Genomic DNA, 23,141 nt, shown 5'->3' with positions numbered 1-23,141 from the left:
AGATTGTATGCAGAACCTATTTCTGCTTGGAAGGTTCGGGCTGAGCTTGGAGGTACCTCTACCTTGAGCTAGCATGGGCCCCTGTCGTGGATCTCCAGTGGGTTGCCCGACCTGCATTGCATTCATCCCCCAACAAGAAGACTAGATTTTTGGCGAGGTAACTAGGAAGCTCTTGCAGGCCGGGCCACACTCGCTGCTCAAAGCAAAATCTCACCTCAAGTGCATTGCATGTTGAGGAAGGACACCACACGGAAGTCTCTTTTGCCAATTCACTGCAGAGACATCAGTTCAAAGGCACCCAAAAGTAGAATCTCCCTTCCTTCCCATTGACAACACATCAACTTCTGCTTTTGACGACCAATTCCTTGCCTTTTTCCTGCATTCCGCCAATACAACACAATACAATAGCTTAATTCTTCCTATTCCCCCCCACCCCAGCAGTATTACCCCCATTCAGAAACTGCTTGTAGGTCTGCCTCCAGCTCTTTGCTGAGTCTACGGAGACACCATCATCATGTACGGCACAGGAACTGGCCCTCAGACGGGCGTTTCCACCCCACGATCCAACTCATCTCTCCGACCACTTACACTCAACCATGGTTCGCTAGAGGCCTCGTTTTTGGTGCCCACGGGCCTCCATTTCCACGCTTCACAACTGAAAGAACGATTCGCTTCAGGTCTGCCAGAGGCCACAGACGAATTAGCCCAAGATGACGAACCTTCCTCGATAGCCGAGCTCGTGGCGAGATACATGGGCTTCGTGGCCCACGAGGTCGAAGAGGGCGAGGATGACGGCCAGGGCTCGTACGAGGAGGTCCTGAAGCTCGTTCTTAACGAGTTCGAGCGCATGTATCTTCGTGGCAACGATGTGCACGCCCTTGCTAGAACACTCCCCGGAATTGTAGAGAAGCAAATCACCGTCGTCCGTTGTTACTACGCTGCCCGATCCACAGCAAATAGAGCCATCAGACCGCATGACTCAGCCCTGTTCCGAGCTGCTGATGAAGGCAGCGCCAAGATCTACAATATTTTCGGCGGCCAAGGCAACATTGTCGAGTATTTCGACGAGCTGCGGGAAGTCTACGAGACCTACCCCTCGTTCGTTGGCGAGCTCGTCTCTTCGGCGGCCGAACTTCTGCAAACTCTGAGTCTGGAGCCCAAGGTACAGAAGCTCTATGCCAAAGGTCTGGATATCATGACCTGGCTGCACTCCCCCGATGCCACCCCGGACGCCGATTATTTGATCTCTGCGCCCGTGAGCCTCCCTTTGATCGGTTTGGTGCAGCTCTGCCATTACCAAGTCCTAGGCAAGGGCCTCGGTCTTCACCCTGGCATCCTGAGAGATCGCATGTCTGGTGCGACTGGTCACTCTCAGGGTATTGTTGTCGCCGCTGCCACAGCCGCAGCCGACGATTGGGAGTCGTACGAAAAGCTGTCCAAGGATGCTTTGACAATCTTGTTCTGGATTGGCGCTCGTAGCCAGCAGGTCTTCCCGCGAACCTCGCTAACACCCAAGGTTCTGCAAGACTCGATCGACAATGGCGAGGGTGAGCCCACACCGATGCTTAGCATTCGTGATCTCCCTCAAAGCGAGGTGCAGAAGCACATCGACGCCACCAACCAGTATCTCCCTGAGGATCGTCATATCTCCATCTCTTTGATCAACAGCCCAAGAAACATGGTCGTCACTGGTCCGCCCATCTCGCTGTATGGTCTGAACCTGCAGCTGCGCAAAGTCAAGGCCGCAACCGGTCTCGACCAAAACCGTATCCCCCACACCGAGCGCAAAGTCCGTTTTGTCAACCGATTCCTGCCCATCACCGCGCCCTTCCACAGCCAATACCTCAAGGAGGCTACAAAGCTCATCGACGAGGATCTCAAGAACATCAAGATCGAGTCTGAGTCTCTCGGCATTGCCGTCTATAACACATGTACCGGCAAGGACTTGAGAGAAGAGGTCCAGGGTGATATCGTTCCCTCTTTGATTCGCATGATCACTAGAGATCCAGTCAACTGGGAGAAGGCCACTCTCTTCCCAGAGGCAACTCACATCCTTGACTTCGGCCCTGGAGGCATTTCTGGTCTTGGTATACTCACAAGTCGTAACAAGGAGGGCACTGGTGTGCGCGTCATTTTGGCCGGCACAGTTAACGGCACGGTCATTGAAGTTGGATACAAACCAGAGCTCTTTGACCGCGATGAGGAGAATGCTGTTGTCTATGCCAACGACTGGGTCAAGGAGTATGGCCCAAGACTGGTCAAGAACTCCAAGGGCGAAACCTATGTTGATACCAGAATGAGCAGACTATTGGGTGTGCCTCCGGTCATGGTCGCAGGTATGACACCCAGCACGGTCCCGTGGGATTTCGTTGCTGCTACTATGAACGCCGGATACCACATTGAGTTGGCCGGTGGTGGTTACTACAACGCGAAAACGATGACTGAAGCCTTAACGAAGATCGAAAAGGCAATTCCCGCCGGACGTGGTATCACCATCAACCTGATCTACGTCAACCCTCGTGCCATGGGCTGGCAAATCCCGTTGATCGGTAGACTTCGAGCTGAAGGGTACCCGATCGAGGGACTTACAATTGGTGCTGGTGTGCCATCGCTCGATGTGGCTCAGGAGTACATTGACACCCTTGGTCTCAAGCACATTGCCTTCAAGCCTGGTTCTATGGAGGCCATCCAAAACGTGATCAACATCGCCAAAGCAAACCCCACTTTCCCCGTCATGCTGCAGTGGACTGGTGGTCGTGGAGGTGGCCATCACTCTTTCGAAGATTTCCACCACCCTGTTCTGCAGATGTACAACAGAATCCGTCGTTACGACAACATCATCCTCGTCGCTGGCAGTGGTTTTGGTAGCTCTGAAGATACCTACCCCTACCTCACCGGTGAGTGGTCTAAGAAATACGGTTACCCTCCCATGCCCTTCGACGGTTGCATGTTTGGCAGTCGTATGATGGTTGCCAAGGAGGCACACACCAGCAAGGATGCCAAGCAAGCAATCGTTGATGCTGAGGGCGTTGAGGATGAGCACTGGGAGAAGACCTACAAGGGAGCGTCTGGTGGTGTGATCACCGTTCGCTCGGAAATGGGTGAACCCATCCACAAGCTTGCAACTCGTGGTGTCCTCTTTTGGGCCGAGATGGATCAGAAGATCTTTGCGCTGCCCAAGGAGAAGCGTGTCGCAGAGCTCAAGAAGAACCGTGCCTACATCATCAAGAAGTTAAATGATGACTGCCAAAAGGTTTGGTTCGGTCGCAATTCCGCAGGTGTGACTGTCGATCTGGAGGACATGACTTACGCCGAGGTCGTCAGAAGACTTGTTGAGCTTCTCTACGTCAAGCATCAATCCCGATGGATCGACCCGTCTTACATGAAGCTGACTGGTGATTTTATTCACCGCGTTGAGAGTCGTTTCACACACTCTCAGGGTCAAGCCTCAATGCTCCAGAGCTATGCCGACCTGAAGGAACCCTTCGCTGCTGTCGAGAAGATCCTCGCGCGTTACACGGAGGCTGAATCTCAGATCATCAACGCTCAAGATGTTCAGCACTTCATCATGCTCTGTCAGCGACGTGGCCAGAAGCCGGTCACCTTCGTCCCTGCTCTCGACGAAAGCTTCGAGTTCTTTTTCAAGAAAGACTCTCTCTGGCAATCTGAGGACCTTGACGCTGTTATTGATCAAGACGTTGGCAGAACATGCATCCTGCAGGGTCCTATGGCTGTCAAGTACGCCACGAAGGTTGATGAGCCCATCAAGGAAATCCTTGACGGTATCCACCAGGGTCACATCACTCAGCTGATTGAGGATGTCTACCATAACAAGCAAGAGTCTGTCCCCACCATCGAATACTTCGGTGGCAAGCTTGTTGATACCGAGATCCCTCTCGACATCGAAGGTTTAACTGTGTCTTACGATGACAACAAGAACACATACCGCTTGTCCATGTCTCCGGCTGTCGCGCTGCCTGATGTTGACGCTTGGCTGGCACTTTTGGCCGGTCCCAACAGATCGTGGCGCCACGCTCTTTTCCATTCTGATGTCCTGGTGCAAGGTCAGAAGTACCAGACGAACCCGATGAGAAGAATCTTTGCCCCAGTTCGTGGTCTCTTCGTCGAGATTCAATACCCCAACGATCCCAGCAAGACATCCATCATCGTCAAGGAGCAACCTAGACACAACCACTATGTAGACGTCATCGAAGTCAAGCTGGAGGGCAAGAACAAGATCGTTGTTAATATGATCAAGGATACCACGGCTCTGAACAAGCCTGTTGCTCTTCCACTACACTTCACTTACCACCCTGAGGCCGGATATGCCCCCATCCGTGAGGTTATGGATGACCGTAACGACCGTATCAAGGAGTTCTACTGGAAGGCTTGGTTTGGCAACGACAAGCTCGATCTAGATGCCCAAGTCACTGGCAAGTTCGACGGCGGCAAGGCAACCATCACGGCGGAGGACATCAATGACTTCGTCCATGCTGTGGGCAACACAGGCGAGGCCTTTGTCGATCGTCCTGGCAAGATCATGTATGCTCCCATGGATTTTGCTATTGTTGTCGGATGGAAGGCCATCACCAAGCCCATCTTCCCTCGCAAGATCGATGGCGACTTGCTCAAGCTTGTACATCTTTCCAACGGCTTCCGCATGTTGCCTGGCGCCGAGCCCTTGAAGAAGGGTGATCAAATTCAGACTACTGCATTGGTGCATGCTGTCATTAACCAGGATTCTGGAAAGATGGTTGAGGTTTGCGGTACCATCACTCGAGATGGTGAACCTGTCATGGAGGTCACGTCGCAATTCTTATACCGTGGTGTCTATGAAGACTTTGAGAATACCTTCCAGCGCAAGGTCGAGACTCCTATGCAGGTCCACCTGGCTACTGCCAAGGACGTTGCTGTGCTTAAGTCTAAGGAGTGGTTTGTGCTTGAAGGTGATGAGGACTTGGTCGGCAAGACTCTTGTCTTCAGACTGCAAAGTCTGTACAAGTACAAGAACAAGACCATCTTCAGCAGCGTCGAGACTCGCGGTCAAGTTTTGTTGGAGCGACCTAGCAAGCAGATCGATCAAGTTGCCAGCGTTGAATATGCCGCTGGTCAGTCTCAGGGTAATCCTGTTGTTGACTACCTTGAGCGCCTTGGATCCTCGATTGAGCAGCCTGTCCACTTTGAGAACCCCATTCCTCTCAGTGGCAAGACACCTTTACTACTCAAGGCTCCTGCTTCCAACGAGGGCTATGCCAAGGTCTCTGGCGACTACAACCCTATTCACGTTTCTCGAGTTTACGCAAGTTATGCCAACTTGCCGGGCACTATCACTCACGGCATGTACTCTAGTGCCGCTGTGCGAAGTCTTGTGGAGACTTGGGCTGCCGAGAACAACGTCGGCCGTGTTAGATCTTTCCATGCTTCGCTGACTGGTATGGTCCTGCCCAACGATGACATCCAGGTCAAGCTGCAGCATGTTGCTATGATCAGCGGCCGTAAGATCATCAAGGTCGAAGCAATTAACAAGGAGACCGAGGATAAGGTTTTGCTTGCTGAGGCCGAGATCGAACAACCAGTCACGGCTTATGTCTTTACTGGACAAGGCTCCCAGGAGCAAGGTATGGGTATGGACCTGTACGACAGCAGCCCTGTTGCCAAGGAAGTGTGGGATAGAGCTGATAAATATCTACTCGACAACTATGGTATGCTTCTTTCTATGATCGCTGATGTTCCATTTACTAATATTTTCTAGGCTTTTCTATCACGAACATTGTCCGAAACAACCCTAAGGAGCTTACTGTCTATTTCGGTGGCCCTAAGGGTAAGGCTATTCGTCAGAAATACATGGACATGAAGTTCGAGACGGTTGCTCAAGACGGATCTACCAAGTCCGAAAAGATCTTCAAGGACATTACCGAGAAGACGACCTCGTATACATACAAATCGCCTCAAGGTCTTCTCTCGGCAACTCAGTTCACCCAGCCTGCTCTCACACTTATGGAGAAGGCCAGTTTTGAGGACATGAGGGCTAAGGGTCTCGTTGCCCGTGACAGCACTTTCGCTGGTCACTCTCTAGGAGAATATTCCGCCTTGGCCGCTCTCGCTGATGTCATGCCTATCGAGTCGCTTGTTTCTGTCGTCTTCTACCGTGGTCTGACAATGCAGGTCGCTGTCGAGCGTGATGCCGAGGGCCGCTCTAACTACTCCATGTGCGCTGTCAACCCCAGCCGCATCTCGAAATCTTTTGATGAGGAGGCTCTGCGCTTCGTGGTTGGTAACATTGCTGAGGAGACGGGCTGGCTACTTGAGATCGTGAACTACAACATTGCCAACATGCAATACGTCTGTGCGGGCGACCTCCGTGCTCTGGACACTCTCACTGGCGTTACCAACTTCTTGAAGGCTCAAAAAATTGACATTGCTCAATTGAAGAATGAACTCAAGCCCGAAGAAGTCAAAGCTCATCTGGTTGATATTGTGAGGGGCTGTGCTCAGCAAACAGAGGGGAAGCCCAAGCCTATTGAGCTTCAGCGTGGATTTGCTACCATTCCTCTGCGTGGTATCGATGTGCCTTTCCACTCGACTTTCCTGCGATCCGGCGTCAAGCCTTTCAGAGGCTTCCTCAACACCCAGATCAAGAAGACCAGCATTGACCCGGCTAAGCTTGTTGGAAAGTACATCCCCAACGTCACTGCTCGACCATTCGAGATAACTAAGGAGTACTTCGAGAATGTCTACGCTCTCACTAACTCGCCCAATATCAAGGCTATCCTGCAGAAGTGGGATTCGTATCAGGATGATGATGCTCAACCCAATGGCGTGAATGGTGTTAACGGTCACGATGAAGAGCAGCCCAACGGAGTCAACGGGACTCATTAAAGGATTCAAGGGAAATGAGAACGATATCTGAACGATAGTGTATTAAGGTGAAAGGTTTCTGTGTATAGTACACCGTCCGCCTTTGGGATTCCGTGGGAGGCGTACGCATTGCGATTTACGTCATTTAAAGTTTAGAGCAGCGAAGGTCCGTTAGATGACCAGACTGCAAAATAGATTTCAGTAACGTTTGAACTGTTGTGTCTCGGCAAGTGTAACTGGTGACTGCTCCGCAAATAACTCTTATATCCATCCCATATATCTGTGGTGACATAAGATTGTGGGCTCTACGCTTGTACGAGTCTTCGACTTGTAAATCTAATTCCAATGACCAACTACTATCACCGCATATCAATGCCAGCGAAGGCTTGTATGGCACTCGCTGACATATGGTGACGACAAATTACAGTACAAAGCTGTGCGGTGGCGGGCTCCGGCGGCCACCGAATTGGCGGTTCTGACGGCCCCGACCTCAACGTCAACTTTAGCTGCAGGTACCCGACATGGTGATTGGCCCAGATGCACGCGAAAACAAACACCGCAAGCCGTCTTACCCCCCACGCTGCATACCCGAAGATCTGTAAATGTAACACAGAGATAAGATCTTTTGTGGTACATCACTCTGTATAAATAGGCGTTTGCTGCACAGCTTGTTTCAGCTGTGCTTGACCTTTGGAGGGTTTGGATTTTCGCGAGCGTCCAGCTGTCATCTTAGTGCGACCGACCATATCTGTGTATCTAACTCAGCAAGAACACTGTTTATTCGCATCATAATTAGAACTACTCCTCTCAGTGTGCCAACGGATAATCGCAACGCTGAAAAGAATAAAGTCACGCAAAATTCCATTCGACCTCGTTATTTTAAAAACATTTGCAATCCATGCGCGCAGAGATCTGGTACAATACATAAGATCTTCCAAATCATGGCGGTTCCAAGGAATGGGAAGCATCAGATCTTCCTGGGCTCTTTTATCCATAGCAGCCGGTTGGACGAGCTCCAGTATATGCATGATACTGCAGTCTTCGTCGACGAATCCGGCACAATCGTGGCCGTAGAGCAGGATTGCAATGAGTCAAAAGCCGACCAGGTAGCACGAGAGCGTTTGGGATGGACGGACAATAACATGGAGATCAGGCAAGCCAAGGATGGGGAGTTTTTTTTCCCTGGCTTCGTAGATACACATCTGCATGCACCGCAATATCCTAATATTGGCATCTTCGGCAAATCTACGCTTCTGGACTGGCTCAACACATATACCTTCCCCATGGAATCGTCCCTCTCGGACCTGACCAAGGCACGCCGCGTCTACACACGCGTCGTGCGGCGGACTTTATCTCACGGCACCACGACGGCAGCCTACTTCGCGACCATTCATGTGCCTGCCACAAACCTACTCGCAGACCTCTGCCTGTCCCTGGGCCAGCGAGCGTTCGTGGGCCGCGTTTGCATGGACCACAGGGACCTCTGCCCAGACTACTACCGAGACGAGAGCCTCGAAGAGGTGAAGCGGGCCACACAAGCATCCATCGATCACATGCGGAGCATTGACCCAGACTTCTCCCTCGTCTCGCCCATCCTCACACCCCGGTTTGCACCGGGCTGCACGGCCGAAGCCATGTCGTATCTCGGCGATGTTGCGAAGGAGACGGGCCTGCCCATACAAACCCACCTCTCGGAGAACGTCAACGAGATCCAGCTGGTCAGGGATCTGTTCCCGGCCTCTAGGGACTACACGGACGTCTACGACACGGCGGGGCTGCTGACCCCCAAGACCATCCTGGCGCACGCGATCCACCTCAGCGAGGCCGAGGCGGACCTGATCAGCGCGCGGGGGAGCAAGGTGAGCCACTGCCCGTGCTCGAACTCGAGCATCACGAGCGGCGAGGCCCGCGTCCGGTGGCTGCTGGAGAAGGGCATCGGCGTCGGCCTGGGCACGGACATGAGCGGCGGGTACAGCCCCAGCATCCTCGAGGCCGCCAGGCTGGCGCTGCTGGTCAGCCGGCACCTGGCCATGCCGCACCACGTGCACGATGCGTTCCCCGAGGCCGGCACCGAGAGGGCCAAGCTGAGCGTCGAGGAGGTCCTGTACCTCGCGACGAGGGGCGGTGCGGAGGTCGTGGGCCTGCAGGGGAAGGTCGGTGGGTTCGAGGTGGGCATGGAGTTTGACGCCCAGCTCATCGGTCTGGGAACCGTGGGCGAGATCGCGGAGGGAGAAGAGGCCGAGGGCGAGGACAAGGGGAACGTCGACGTATTCGGCTGGGAAACGTGGGAGGAGAAGGTCGCGAAATGGGTCTTCAACGGTGACGACCGGAATACCAAGAAGGTCTGGGTCAAGGGTCGGTTGGTCCACTCGCGACCAACCTAGGTGGGTTTGGTCTGTGATGCAAGCACGAGTCACTTATTTGATGGTGTCCTAGAATAGATAAAATTATCTCTGTAGATGGACCAGCACAGATATGAATTGGACTAAGCACTCACAATACAAGATAATTACAATCGTCTAGTCGTATAAAGTATATCACAATTATTATTATTACCACCACAGTGATATTACAATTCAAAATGTTGACCTGATTCCACAGAAGATATAGAGGTGGGCTTGTATAAGTATACGATGGCAACGCGTGATGATAATGCATATGGGGGTTCAGCTCAGCGTGTATGTCGATAGTTGGCGAAAGTTTTGATCAATTCATGAGGCAGTCGCCGGTTCGCTGTAGCTGGGTCTGCATTCGTTTCATCACAACATAATCACTGAACCACTCAAAGAAGCTGCCTGCATGGTGACTGGACCATAAATGGCACTGCAACGACTCTAGAACGACGGTGGTCAGTCTCTTTGTCTGCTCTGTAACAACGGTACCATGTCTACTGCGACAAAGTGGTTTCGAGTCAGGGACCCCCATGAAGAATACTCCAGCCGTCGACTACATCATGGTGACGACGTCGGATTGGCTGTTTCGAGCTGTCAGGTACCCAGACAATGCAAACCGTCATATATACGCTCTGCAAAATCTTACCGCAGTCTAGTTGCACACAGAGCCACGCTGCGGTGCCAGACACCCTCCGTGCGTTTTAGCAGAGGCGAAAGAAACACCTTCAAAGCTGACTTGGCTGGTCACCAGCAGGCGGTGGACACAAGAATTGGCGCAGCGGCCACTATAGCTCGCTTTACAAGCCTATATTGACCGGGCAAGTACGCATCTCTCACCAAGACTTATCAAGCTTCCTGAAATCACAATGGCTCGTATAGAAATGGAAAAACGAGATCATAGGAGCGTGAGATACGTCCGCTTGAGCATTCAAAATATTTAGCGTCAAGTCGAAATCCTTGATCTCGTGGTTTGGGCTCATGTAATCGTAATATTTACCATCCTTTAGGTAACTAAGAACAGCCCTTCGGCTGTCGACGCGTGCACATCTTCCTAACCTGCAGCTGTTATCGTGTAGGGGTATCAAGAAAGACAAAACTAAAAATATCCGAAGTCGAGGGACCTTTCCCTGCGTGATCTCAGAACACCCTGATCTCTCCTACTCGAAGCCATGATTGTGAGATCCTGTAGCTCTATATCAAAGTCATAATGCTTCCTATTGATGATTATCACCAGTTCCGAGCAAATCATACAACTCTTGGTTAAAGTTGTAGTCTTGTGCATTTGCATTTGTGCGCTGGTTTTGGGTATAGCCAGAGTTTCCAGACGATGATGCCCGGCCATAGCTCGCGCTCCTAGAGCTGGTGCCATAGCTGGCATTACTAGTGTTGCTAGCATTAGAATTGAAGCCATACCAGTTTGGATTCTGTTGTTGATTGGTATTCATCTGCTGGGGATAAGAACTGTATGCCTGCTGTTGTGGCTGTTCAGCATGGTGTTGTTGCTGAGGCTGGCTGTACGAAGGGGGTTGTGTTGGTGCTTGGCGCTGGGGAGAGCGGGTTCCATACGAACGTGGCGGCGAGACTTGAGTGTGGCCGCCGACCTTGTAAGTACTTGTGCCGACGTTGGACGGTGTGCTGTTTTGGGAACGGGTTTGCGCTGTCCACTGGCCAGTGTTGCTGCTGGTTGAATTGCCATAGTTAGACGTATCGTTGAGCGCTTGGCTTAGAGGATTGTTACTGGTAGCTCTTCGAGGATATTCATACGATTGTGCAGCGTAAGCATTAGACGAGGTCGAACTCGACTGCGTATACGAGTGTGGTTCATATGCCACTCGGGTTGGCTGACCGGTAGCAGGCTGAGAGTACTGGTCATTGTTGGTATTATCGTACCGGGCAAATGGGTCATACGCGGGGGCGGAAGTGGCATTAGATGATGTCGCTGGTGTTGTGAAGACGTTTGACGTCGTACCGTGGGACGCCGGGATGCTAGGGAGAGAAAGTGGCGTTTGGGTGACAAGAGTCTGAGTTTGTGACTTTTGCGCCTGCCTCGATTTGGACCGTGAAGGCGGCTTTGGCGCGGGATTCTGGAATGGAGATCTGTTCAGAACAGACGACTGAGGATGTTGAGGCACAGGAACAGGAGTTTGCGAGAGCACTGCCGCTGCCTGTAAACCATCGAAAACCGGCGTGTTTGACTCAGTACCAGATCTTCTCGATCTCGGACCCTTCGCCGGCGGCTGTGCTTGGGCAGCAGTAGCCACTTGTGAGCTGCTTTCTGCTGGCAACACTGGTGAATGAAAACCACCATTCCAACTCAAGGCCTGCTGTGTTTGGGTGGTACTGCTATCACTACTCCCGGAGGCCTGAATGTTTTGAGTCGTCGGTAGACTTTGTCTGTTGTTGCTCAACGCCCCTAGCCTTGTGGGGGGTGCGTTTGATGGTGTGGCGAAGGAGACTTTAGGAGACACTTCAATTGTCTGTGTTGGCTGTAGGTCCTGGTAGGCTCTTCCCGGCGAAGTTTGCGACACATTGTTGTGCAGCTGCACCTGGGAGAAATTAGGGCCAGATGCGGCAGCATTGTTATGTGTCGTTGAATGAGACGCAGGTGGTTGGGAAAAACTTTTGTTGAAAGCTTCAGGATGCTGGTAATATGGAAGGGGGCCACCCTGAGGTCGCACTGACACCGGTTGTTGTATAGGTCCAGATAAGATGTTTGGATCAGGGATGAAGTCGTCGTCCTCATTATTTAGGGTGACTGGTGCGACCTGCGTTATGGTTGTGGTCGCGGGTGGCATGACCGGCATAGGCACTGCAGATGCATTGGCGGTTTGCCCCTGACCATCAATAACATCTTCTGACTGGTCGTCCTCAACTACTTCAGCAGGTATCTCAGATTTCCTGTTGTTTCGCGGCCGAGGCGGCAAATACACGCAAGTTTCGCCACGTTCCTGACACATGGAGCACTCGGGGTGTTCCTTGGTACATTTTCTGCGAGCAAGCTTGCACGTATCACAAGCCCCTCTCGTCTTCCTCTGCCAAGATCGATCTGACGTTGAAGTATCCGCCGCCCCCTCTGTGTTCAACATGGACGTGTCGGCGTCTCCAGCTTCATCATCATCAACCACGCTGGCGTCTGGCATCTTTCGCGGCAGCTTCCTCTTCTTGCTTGGTGTATTTGTGGCGGGAGTAGATATGTTAGCAATCCGGTCCGTCCCGGTAGCGGGCGTAATCTGCTGAGCAGGAGTCGAAGACGCTGAAGCTGACTGCTCCTTCTCGTCGGGGTGCACAATTCGCAGACGTTCGGCGCCATATTTGGCTAACATCTCCAAAGACTGCTCCTGCAGATGTGGTGCCTGATTGGAGAATATGGCAAACTGGTCTTGGGACAAAGTAGTCGGATCTATTCCCTTGTTACTTAGAAGTTTGTTAGCGAGCTCTTTTCTCCTTGCAGCCTCCAAGGGTGGAATATGTAGTACTGGTGTCGGCGTTGGCGTTGGCGTCGGTGTCGGTGTCGGTGTCGGTGTCGGTGTCGGTATCGATGTCGATGTCGATGTCGCTTGTGGCCCAGCTGGGTTTGCTTCGGGTGGCAGAGGCTGAACCTCGGCCTGGTTAACTAGTTGAGGCTCTTCAGCACCCTTTGACTTCCTCTTTCGCATCTTGGGCCCGCTCTCTTCCCCTTCCAGAGGTGGTGGCCGCTTGGCCCTCGCAGTTCGGTTGACACTCGGTGTGTTTGGGTTTGGTATAGGCGGTGGCGGAAGTGTGGGCAGAAGTCGTTCGACAAGCTCTGCGACCGTCTTGTGAAGAGGGGTGTGTTCATATTTCACGACTATTGCTCTGCTACTCTTAGAGAAGGCAATGGTAAGTGTGCCACGGCAGTCAAACGCAGGACGAGCTAGATTGACAGGATCCAGCCCACCAGGGCCGCTGAAGGTGCCGATGGGCGGGCGCTCGGGATCCTTGGCGTTCTGGCGATTCCATGCCTGCAGTGAGTGCTTGCACTGATATGTGAACGTCCATCCTTGGGCTGATCTGGAGACCTGGCGCACGTTCCAAGTGCTTCCGTCAACGACACCCAAGGCGCCTGCGATATTCCTGGCGACCAGTCTTTGTAGCTTGGGGTCGTCGGTGGGCTGGTTCAGGATAGTCTCGGATGCGGTGACGGACCTTGGGATGGGATCTTGCAGCAGCTCAAGCTCCTCGGCGGGGCCAGGATCGAGTTCTTCTTTCAGGTAGAGAAGAGCGTTGAAGGGCATTTCAAAATTGGCGGAAACATGCTCGGCGCGCGTCTCGGTCCTTTTCGAAACGATGATGCCGTGCAGGCGTCTCTGAAGATCGTCGATGGAGCTGCAGCCGTTGCTGCATCTCGTGGGCGCGTCGCCTCCGAGGGAGCTCATGCCATACCGTCCTAGAAGAGCATCCATGGCGGGCGGTAGTTGACGGTGGCAGGGAGGAGGGGGTTCCTGCGCCGCCACGCGTTCGGAAAGTGTCGTCTTCGCCAGGTGTCAACGTTATGATTCCAATCCCACATCAAGTCTGCCGCAATGGCGGACATGACGGATCTGAGGGACCTGAACGCGCTTGAATAGGCCCCTCTAAATTAACCTTAGTCTACAGCGGGGACCTGTCTAAATTTAGGGAAGAAAAGGTGCTCCACTAATACTGCAGGGGACCATGAGGAACGCTAGCCAGGCAGCTAGGCTCCTCTGATTCGCTATAGAAACCAACGTGCACTAACCTACCTATTGCCATCACACCACGCCCCGGTACGACGGCCATTGTTTCTTGCGCAGGCAGGGCTGGCAAGTGCTTTTCTCTCCATAGTTCCCTCAACACATATCAACATCGGGCCTCCAAGGGGATAAAAGGTGTGGTCAAGTAGTCCAGGGCAAGAAACATCATAGCACAGTAGATATGCCATGGCCCATGCCTGCTTCGCAAATCCGAGAACCGCCACTGACATGACAAACACACAAACATGTCCAACTGTGGCTTAGATGGTAATCAGAAACAATTTTGACGGTTGTCGTTTTTCAATATCCACGGAAACTACTCTCATCGCCTAAAATGTCAAATGGTTGGGCAACCTGTGAGCAGATATGTATGTCGTATCCGTGATGGAGGCGAACCATGGCCTTCCAATTGGATGTTCCTATTTTAGTAAGAATGCACGTAGAGCACTGCGTCTGGTCATAGCCAAAGTATCGTAACGCCTGACTCCTTACTCCCGGGATCTCATCGTACATCCCACGGCAGGTAGCCTCACAGGTTCTCTTCGCCCCATTGCTCAAGCCTTTCCACCAGGTCTGCCTTCTTGCCCTTGGTATCCAGACCTCGAGCGCCTAGAATATCCTTCAACTCGGTGACTTTTAGCTTGGCAATATCGCCTGCCTTGAACGTCACCTTCAGGGTTGCATCATTTAGAGAAGAACTCTTATCTCCGTCAGCCGCCTTGCTGGCCGTTTTTCGCGATTTCTTGACCGGTCGTGAATTGTCCTCTTCGTCCTCTGCGAGCTCGCGTTTGATGCTCTTCTGCGCCTCGATTTTAGACAGTTCATCATCCGCAACACTAGACCATTCCTCGATGTAGCCGCCAACTCGCTTGTGTATGGCTTTGATCTTTGGGATAGTCTTGTCCTCCGGCTCCTCTGGTACTTCCTCCTCCAAGGCGAGCGCTTGGAGTATCCTGTAGTGCCACTGGAGGGCTGGATTGGGGTACTTGATGGGATTGTAGTTGGCATTAGGCAACTGCAGATTCCGGACGATTGTGTTCATTGCATCGGTAAGTGGGTTGGTGGAGCGTACAAGCCTTGTCTCGGGCCCAGGACGAACATCGTCGGCATAAGGTATAGGGCAGAGCCAGAGACCTGCAGGCAGATATGGTGTGCCGGAGGATTCATCGTCGGGACCTTTTGATGGTATGATAGCCACTAGGGCCGGGTTGGCGTTTTTTCGGGAGACATGCCATGCTATGCCGATTTTGTTGGACTTCAACAACTTCTGCCATAACGCGGAGAAGACGCGAATGGAGCCAACAAAGCCTCCTTCGCTCGGGTAGATGAAGACCGATTTCTTGAGTGACATCCAGAACTTCAGCATTGAACGGTCTTTGAACCCAATAACCCGAATGGTGTTTGCTCCAAATTGTTTGACGTCCTTCAACTCTTCTGGAGTGAAATAGACATATTCACCACCGAACTTAAATGCCTTCTTAATCTCGGCTTTCTCGACTGTCCTGAATGTGTCGTCGTCTGCCAAACGAGTGGTCTCACTGGTGACCATCTGTGCCTTCTCGCCATCGAGCCAGATATAGCAGGTTCTTGCAGGCTCCTGTTTTTGGATGATGTTGTAGCCGTTCACGGAGACGGTCAGCCCTGGCCCAATCTCAAAACTCATATTAGAAAAGTATGCCCTTTTTGGTGTCTGTTTGGAGTTGATGTTCTTGAGCAAGGAATCCAGGTCTCCAAGCTTCGAAGTACTGAAGCGAGTAGGGTTGAGGGCTTCCGAGGTTGCGTCAAAATGCACAATGTTCTATCACGGTTAGCACAGCCATAAAAGAAACTGCAATTCCACCTACGTCATAAAACTTGGTAAGGTCGAATTTGTCGTCTCCGTGTGTAATTGGGAAGACGTCGATCGTGACGCCAAGGTCGTAGAGATCTTTGGCACGGTTGAATGACCCTTCAGAAGCATCCTTGTCGCCCGGGTGGGGGTCGTCGTTGTCGGTGATGATGAAAAGCCTTCGCGAGCCAAAGTTGGGCGCTTTGAGCGTGAAAAGCTGATTGGCACAGAACAGAAGGTCTCTGACTTGGACGCCGTCGGCCGATGGAACGAGAACATGGTCCTCGTCTTCTTGATCCTCTACGAGAGTCCGAAGCTGCTTGACATCTTCTGCCGCAGGCACATCTAGTGGCAAGTATACATAACAATGCGGGTAAGATAAGACGCTAGTCGTGCCTTCCTGCTCAATGTATTTTGTCTTTTTTGTGCCATATAATATGATGCCCATCTGGTCCTTTGGGTTGGAGATGATACGCTGCTGCATTACTTTGTGCGCAGACTTGAGTGCTGTTACCACGGCACTATCTGTGCTAGCCTTCTTGTCATCTGAGGGCTCAGGTCTTTTCAACATAGATTCGCTGACATTGATGGCGAATATCAGCGCATCCTTCTGCGCTTTGTAGTACTGCACAGGCGTTAGACTGGAATTGATGATGGACGGATGGTTATTGCATGGCACAACTTACGCTCTCATCGATCTCTTCCTCATCCTCATCGTCACTATCCCTCTTATAGTCGTCACGGTCAGCCATGATGAAGTGTTGATTGCGACGTGGTATAATTCAAACTGATCATACCAAAGAAATCAGGAAGAAGAAGGGGGTTGTGGTCAATTCATAAACAGCATTATAAAACCAACTAGCATGGAAATTGGCACTTAGAAGCCTAGGTGTTAGGGATGAACGCCAGGCAACCGCGTCGCTTCCAATTGGCAGCTGGTGGTAGCTTCTCCTAGGAAACGCGAAATCAGGTGACAAGATAATTAACGTTAACCGGGCCCGGATTTGGCACCAGGTCCAGTAATAAAGGAGTACTTGTCATGCACATACTGTATTATGTTGCTACCGAATTCATTTCAAGCCTTTCCCGTCAACTGGGCGGACATCAATCGTTGCAATCTAGACAAATCGCAATGTAATTAATTCATCGTCAGCGTAGGAGCTACTCTACGTAGGTTCCTGAATAGTCATGCATTCTGTCATAGTTCTGGATCTTCAAACGCCTACAGAAAAATATGTTTGCATTCGTCGTGAGGCTGAATTGAAATGAATTGAAATGGATTGGGTTTAATGGAAGACTGAAGCACTTACAAACTGTCAATTGTGATTGGCTAGATCCACGCGTTCACTGGCCGAGTCTAAGATCGCATTCTCAGTGGCGGCTCCAGTCTCTAGGTTAGCGGATAGACAGCTCGGAGGGTCGGCTTGAGCTGGGTTGAATTCAATGCATCATCATCTGGGCAAGTTTTACTTTCAGTTCAATAGTCGTGAAACAACACGCGCACAAGCACGATAGCGAGTTTTTGTTACGCATATTTGGGCCCCTTTCAATTGTTGGGAACTGCAAAAGCCATTCAGACAAGATCTTCGAATTGGAGCTCTTTTCAAGAATGTCTCTGCGACATTCAGTAAGTCGGCTCTCCAAGAGAGCTGCCACATCGTCAAAAGCGACTCAAGCCGCCACCCAGAAACGATACTTCGCGACACCTGTGCCTCCCGTCACACAGAATGCAGTTGGATCAAAGGGGCCGACCGCTATGGTCTTTATGAACATGGGTGGCCCTTCCACCACAGGCGAGGTTGGCGACTTCTTGAGCCGGCTGTTCGTAAGTTTGTTACCGATTCTTCCATGCACATATGGCCGGCTGCTTATAGGTCTATCAACAGTCAGATGGCGATCTGATCCCCCTCGGGCGGCTACAGAACTACTTGGGGCCGCTGATCGCGAAGCGCCGCACATCTAAGATCGAGAAGCAATATTCCGAGATTGGCGGTGGCTCGCCAATTCGCAAATGGTCAGAATACCAGAGCGCCGAGATGTGCAAGATTCTCGACAAGATTTCCCCCGAAACCGCGCCTCACAAACCCTACGTCGCCTTCCGATATGCAGACCCGTTGACTGAAGAGATGTACAACAGACTGCTGGCCGATGGCTTTGGTAACGGCAAAGGTGGAAGAGCGGTTGCATTTACACAATACCCGCAGTACTCGTGCTCCACGACCGGCAGTAGTTTGAATGAACTTTGGAAATGGCGTCAAAGATTAGAAGGAAAACAGGGCTCTGGAACCATTCAGTGGAGTGTCATCGACAGGTGGCCGGCCCATCCCGGACTAGTTGAAGCTTTCGCAAGCAACATCGAGAAGACATTGGCTCAATACCCGGAGGAACGGCGGGGCAAGGTTGTCCTTCTTTTCTCGGCCCACAGTCTACCCATGTCTGTCGTGAATAGAGGTATGGCTCACAAGCAACGGTGATGAGCGCAAACAAGCTGACAAGTTTCACAGGCGATCCCTATCCTGCCGAGGTGGCCGCAACAGTATATGCTGTCATGCAGCGTCTAGGCTTCTCCAACCCCTATCGGCTGTGTTGGCAGTCGCAGGTTGGACCCAGCGCCTGGCTGGGCCCCCAGACCTCTGACACCGTGGAGCAGTACATTGAGAAGGGCCAGAAAGACCTGGTGTTGATCCCCGTCGCCTTCACTTCGGATCACATCGAGACTTTGTACGAGCTTGATCTGGAAGTGATTGGTGAATCAGGTCATGCCGATACCGTCAAACGTGTGGAGAGTTTGAACGGCAGCCCTATCTTCATCGAGGGACTTGCGAACATTGCCAAGGCACATCTTGATAGTGGAGTCCATTGCTCATACCAGATGGGTCTGAGGTGTCCTGGATGCAAGAGCGAGAGATGTGCTGAGTCGAAGAAGTACTTCGCCAGTCCTGAAAACGCATTTGCAGTGTAGTCGGCCCTCGTGTCTGGTGTAGACTTGCTCTCTCCTGGAGCGCTATGTATGACTTGTAATATTTAGACATCCAACTAAAAGTATATAGAGAAACTTGTCAGTTCAGGTTACAGACCCAAGGTTTTCGCGATAACGCTACTGCACCATTAGAAACTGGGGCAGCACCTAGTTTCAGCAACGCATGCGATTCGGTACCGTGATTCGAATAGCCTTCACCAATCAAAGTCATGGGGGTCGAAGTCAGCAGCGATTATGGAGCCCTCGGAGCCCGACACGGCTTACAAACAGACGCGCTGACAATGCCCCACGATTGGAACTCATTGCGTCATCGACTTTACCGTTCCACACACACGTAGCTTTCAAGACGCCATTGCAGCATGCATACAGTATTAGCTGTAATTATGAATTTGATGGGTTGTCGAGCTGTGAATCCCGGATGTGCTACTCTCGCAGCAAAGCAGCAACCGAAGTGTGAGCTTTGCAATGCCGCCTTCATGGGGGATGTGGGCAAGTGTTTCATCAAGCAGATAGCGTATGTGGTGATGCTGGGGTGGCCCGTAGTGCTTATTACAGTATCTACGTACCTGTAGTCTGACGTATCGATCTAAGGTCAGATCCCAGCAGATCCGAACTCCGATCATAAGCACCGTTGGGACGGATCCATCTTTCACTCAAGGTGTGAGACGAGGTTTGGCTATCGGGAATCAACAGCCCTTTTTCGCTGGCATTGCGCTGCTGGCTTGCAGCCACGTTTAGCCATGGGACAAGGGTACCTGCTGCCGAACCACGCATCCCAGCCCACTGGAGGCCAGCTAAGCCCCTAACGTGAAGCGGCCTAGCATTGACTTTGTGCAGCCACACCTTCCGCTTTCTCTATCGCCAGCGCGCGGCCGGTGATCCACTGGGAGATAATGATGGGATTCTTGCCAAAGTCCACTGCCAACTTTACCCCCTCCGAGCCCTTGACCATGCTCTCATTGTACATGATTATCTTGCATGCGCGGTTCTACCACAGCGTTTCTCTTGACTGGCCTCCTTGTGTTTGTATCGTGTAGACTATCCTGGATAAGCAAAACAAGAAATGAGACTCTCCTCTCTCGCCTAAGTTCATTCTTCGTCGTCGATCTCAATCTTTTCGGAGCCCAGCCGAACATACAATACCCGGGCATGGGATTGTCAACACTGTACAGATCTTGAAGGTGCTATTGGAGGTGCTCTGTCCATATCTCGATACGTTTCCGTGACTCGACTTGGTAACACATTCGTCATCGCGCCTCGAAACCCTCCCCGATCTCCTCAAATCACTGGCCAACCCAGTCCCGTATAATACTATTTAGGAGCTGAAAGGGGGTATCGAGCGAGTTGATTCGAGAGCATGACGAGCGAAAGACAACCCGGCAAGGCCGGCGGAAAGATTACGATGGTGGATGCTGAAGAGATCAGGTCACATTCTGGGGAAACGTCACCACTGCTGGGTGCAGGCGCCGGTTCAGAAGATGGTGGAAGGAGAAGTAGCCAGGAATGGGACGGTGGAGAAGACTTTAAGCATCTACCGGCGTGGCGGAGGCCATCCGTACGTTGCGACCGCTAGCCAACCGTGTTAGAAGCTTCAGGAGATCTTTGGTACTGACCCGACGGACAGGTGTTATGGCTCATCGGGCCTTATTTTCTCTTCACGTTGGCTTTCGGCGGCGTCATTGTACCAAAACTTAACTTGTAAGTCTGCCTAAGGTTGCAGGAAGGACACCATTGACCGGGATTTAGAATTGTTGATCTTGTATGCAAAAATTATTTTGCAGATGAATCACTGAAAGATCCGGCCTTCATCTTCACCCCAGTGGTACTGGGTGGCGAGAATCCGCAATGCAAGATTCCCAAAGTGCAGAAGAATGTCTCGATATTCACACTGACTCTCAGTGTGCTCACTGGCCTATTGAGCGCTCTGACGGCCCCGAAGCTGGGTTCTCTCTCAGATCGCTATGGTCGAACACGCCTGATTACTGTGGCATCCTGCGGTGGTATCATTAACGAGATCATCACAATTCTTGCGGCCAAATATCCGAACTACATCGACTATCACTGGCTTATCCTCGGGTCTTTTTTCGACGGTATTACGGGCTCCTTCACCGCCGGCAGCATCCTCAGTTCTTCCTATACCAGCGATTGTAGTCCTCCGTCACGGCGTGGGGTTGCTATCGGCTACCTGCATGCTTGCTTATTCACTGGACTAGCATTTGGCCCCCTATTGGCTGGCTACTTCGTCAAGTACACCGGCTCACTTTTGTCCATTTTTTATGTCACGCTTGGCTGTCATATTGTCTTCATCTTCTTCATTTTGCTCGTCACGCCGGAGTCATTATCTAAGAAAAGACAGATGCTTGCCCGTGAGAAGCATCAAAATGAGCAGGAAGTCCTTGCTGAACGCTTGCGAGTTCGTCTGGGAAACATGGGACCTAAAATGGCATCGTTATTGAGTGATTCCCTTGGCGACTGGTTACCAGCTCTGGTGAGCGCAAATCCTCTGGCTCCACTGAAGTCGCTACTTCCGGGTGGGCAGGCGAATAGGTCCTTCCGTCGCAACATGATCATCTTGGCCTGCCTCGACGCTGTTATTCTGTCGGCTGCTATGGGCTCCGGCACTGTGACAATTCTCTATGTCGAGTACATGTTCAACTGGGGAAATTTCGAGGCATCACGATTCGTTTCACTCATCAGCTTCATCCGCGTCATCGTCTTGTTGGGTGTCTTTCCGCTCGTTAACTGGGTGTTCCGCATTCGTCCATTACGCCAACAGCGTCGAGCGAGCGGCTTGTCAGTACCCGAAAAGAACAACGGCGCTGACAAAGTGGACATCTGGATGCTTCGCGTTGCTATCGCCTCGGATCTCATAGGTATTTTGGGCTATGTTTTTGCACGGTCAGATGTGTTATTCGTCTTCTGTGGTGTCATTACTGCATTTGGTGGCCTCGGTGGTGCGGTTGTTCAATCAACAATCACGAAGCACGTTCCTGCCCATCGAGTAGGTGCTCTTCTGGGCGCCATCGGATTGCTTCACGGCATAGGCAGAGTCGTTGCGCCGTTGGTGTTTAATGGGTTGTACGCAGCAACAATCGAGACATATCCACAAGCATTCCTCGTGCTACTAGCCACACTGTTCGGGCTAGCTTTCATAGGTAGTATCTTTGTCAAGCCGCGCCGTAAGTCCTCCGCTTAGTTTGTGTATCGAACTCGAGCTAACCTCCTATAGTGTTCTTACAGGAAGAAGATGCGGATACATTACCACCTTCGTTATCGACCTCTGAAACGGAGGCAGACCTCAGTGCTCTTAGCGAAGAGGAAACTGTGTTGGAAGCAGAGGTGGCAGGGGAAGCCTTACCACGTGTGTAGAGCCTTGATGGTGTATGAATATTGTTTATAGAGTCAGACACTGTAGGTCGTTACTCACTAGAGTGGCGGGAAGTTTTCTTGTATTTGCAAGGCTTGGGATATAAACAATCTATATACTGAAGAGATCCATCTACCTTGGCTGAATTAAACCAAATCGAGGTATATTTTATTGCCTGTACAGCCAGCTGCTCCTCCCAAGGTTGTGTGCTTGGTCTGTTGCCAACAGGAGCAGTGCTCCACGAATACACCACCGTAAACAACGGAGGGAATTTCTGACGCAGGATTGTCGAGCGGCTTTCGTGAGTTGAAATATCTGCGCAACAGTGCAGATACTCTAGCTAACAGTATGCTCTTTCGATCATCAAAACAGGGCCATGTTTGCTATTACTGCTGCCCTCCACATTCTCCTAGGCAAACCCTGACCACACCGATCTCATAGCACGACACTGGATGGAACAACCAATAGGGAGCAGACCCGTTACTTCCGGCAGGTATCAGCGTCAATCTTCTCGGCATTTCACGACGCAGTAATACTACTAAGTCTTGTTATTTTCTTTGAGTTATCAATTGAATATAGATAATGTCTCTCTTTAGGAAGTCTATAAATATTATACTCCCTGTTTTACATGGCTGACAGGACATTTGCATCATCATTTCGCCATATCCAAATCATGTATCCTTTATCTCGCGTCGTCTCCTCGCCTTGCTGATCTGGTGGAGTGGTTACATTTTCACACTTTGAGGCAGCCGAAGCGGACCATATCTTGCAGTCATGTTATAGCTTGACCCAGGCCAACCTTAAGCTGTCCCTTTCAGGTCAAGGGGAGAGAGCCGTGCTGCTGAAAGCTGCAATGCGACGGGAATATGGCCTCAGCTAGCCTTAGCGCTCTCAGCCGCACAACAACTTCCCCCCCTTTTTTTTTCCTTCCGTTAGTGTACTCTTCAATATTGTGAATACTCAGCTCGCCACTTCGTGATCTAGA

At 51.5% G+C, this 23,141-nt stretch overlaps 6 protein-coding genes across 6 annotated transcripts; 4 read left to right on the top strand and 2 right to left on the bottom strand.

Moving 5' to 3' along the window:
- The first annotated feature begins 58 nt into the window (after window positions 1–58).
- Window positions 59–7,071, top strand: BKA67DRAFT_615516 (fatty acid synthase beta subunit dehydratase). Its single transcript, XM_046105432.1, has 2 exons — window positions 59–5,702; window positions 5,753–7,071. The coding sequence occupies exons 1-2, from the start codon at window positions 515–517 to the stop codon at window positions 6,877–6,879; spliced, it is 6,315 nt and encodes a 2,104-aa protein (XP_045963373.1). The 5' UTR covers window positions 59–514; the 3' UTR covers window positions 6,880–7,071.
- A 420-nt stretch (window positions 7,072–7,491) lies between these two features.
- On the top strand, window positions 7,492–9,242 carry BKA67DRAFT_633793 (uncharacterized protein; the record flags this gene model as incomplete). Its single annotated transcript, XM_046105629.1, has 1 exon — window positions 7,492–9,242. The coding sequence occupies exon 1, from the start codon at window positions 7,800–7,802 to the stop codon at window positions 9,240–9,242; it is 1,443 nt and encodes a 480-aa protein (XP_045963372.1). The 5' UTR covers window positions 7,492–7,799.
- A 1,223-nt stretch (window positions 9,243–10,465) lies between these two features.
- On the bottom strand, window positions 10,466–13,672 carry BKA67DRAFT_652485 (uncharacterized protein; the record flags this gene model as incomplete). Its single annotated transcript, XM_046106176.1, has 1 exon — window positions 10,466–13,672. The coding sequence occupies one exon, from the start codon at window positions 13,670–13,672 to the stop codon at window positions 10,466–10,468; it is 3,207 nt and encodes a 1,068-aa protein (XP_045963371.1).
- Window positions 13,673–14,510: 838 nt separating this feature from the next.
- On the bottom strand, window positions 14,511–16,561 carry BKA67DRAFT_510448 (ku70 protein; the record flags this gene model as incomplete). Its single annotated transcript, XM_046097327.1, has 3 exons — window positions 14,511–15,779; window positions 15,826–16,434; window positions 16,496–16,561. 3 exons carry the CDS (start codon window positions 16,559–16,561, stop codon window positions 14,511–14,513), a joined length of 1,944 nt encoding a protein of 647 aa, XP_045963370.1.
- Window positions 16,562–17,418: 857 nt separating this feature from the next.
- Window positions 17,419–18,771, top strand: BKA67DRAFT_589383 (uncharacterized protein; the record flags this gene model as incomplete). The annotated part of the gene is made up of 4 exons (XM_046104451.1): window positions 17,419–17,440; window positions 17,477–17,634; window positions 17,696–18,260; window positions 18,314–18,771. The coding sequence occupies 4 exons, from the start codon at window positions 17,419–17,421 to the stop codon at window positions 18,769–18,771; spliced, it is 1,203 nt and encodes a 400-aa protein (XP_045963369.1).
- A 1,286-nt stretch (window positions 18,772–20,057) lies between these two features.
- BKA67DRAFT_8629 (major facilitator superfamily domain-containing protein) lies at window positions 20,058–22,097 on the top strand. Its single transcript, XM_046109498.1, has 3 exons — window positions 20,058–20,344; window positions 20,414–20,487; window positions 20,536–22,097. Exons 1-3 carry the CDS (start codon window positions 20,147–20,149, stop codon window positions 21,983–21,985), a joined length of 1,722 nt encoding a protein of 573 aa, XP_045963368.1. The 5' UTR covers window positions 20,058–20,146; the 3' UTR covers window positions 21,986–22,097.
- The last annotated feature ends 1,044 nt before the right edge of the window (window positions 22,098–23,141 follow it).

Source organism: Truncatella angustata, assembly GCF_020726525.1.
Source record: "Truncatella angustata strain MPI-SDFR-AT-0073 chromosome Unknown BKA67scaffold_1, whole genome shotgun sequence".
Taxonomy (NCBI): domain Eukaryota; kingdom Fungi; phylum Ascomycota; class Sordariomycetes; order Amphisphaeriales; family Sporocadaceae; genus Truncatella; species Truncatella angustata.
Note: the sequence above shows the minus strand (reverse complement) of the source record. Positions and strands in the feature narration are given on the sequence as shown.

What these genes read in the sequence shown, in the direction of transcription:
- BKA67DRAFT_615516 (XM_046105432.1), top strand. Translation starts at nt 515, where the DNA reads ATGTACGGCACAGGAACTGGCCCTCAGACGGGCGTTTCCACCCCACGA. An exon ending in ATATCTACTCGACAACTATG is followed by an intron (nt 5,703 to 5,752) that starts GTATGCTTCTTT and finishes AATATTTTCTAG; the next exon opens with GCTTTTCTATCACGAACATT.
- BKA67DRAFT_8629 (XM_046109498.1), top strand. Translation starts at nt 20,147, where the DNA reads ATGACGAGCGAAAGACAACCCGGCAAGGCCGGCGGAAAGATTACGATG. An exon ending in CGGCGTGGCGGAGGCCATCC is followed by an intron (nt 20,345 to 20,413) that starts GTACGTTGCGAC and finishes CCCGACGGACAG; the next exon opens with GTGTTATGGCTCATCGGGCC. An exon ending in ATTGTACCAAAACTTAACTT is followed by an intron (nt 20,488 to 20,535) that starts GTAAGTCTGCCT and finishes ACCGGGATTTAG; the next exon opens with AATTGTTGATCTTGTATGCA.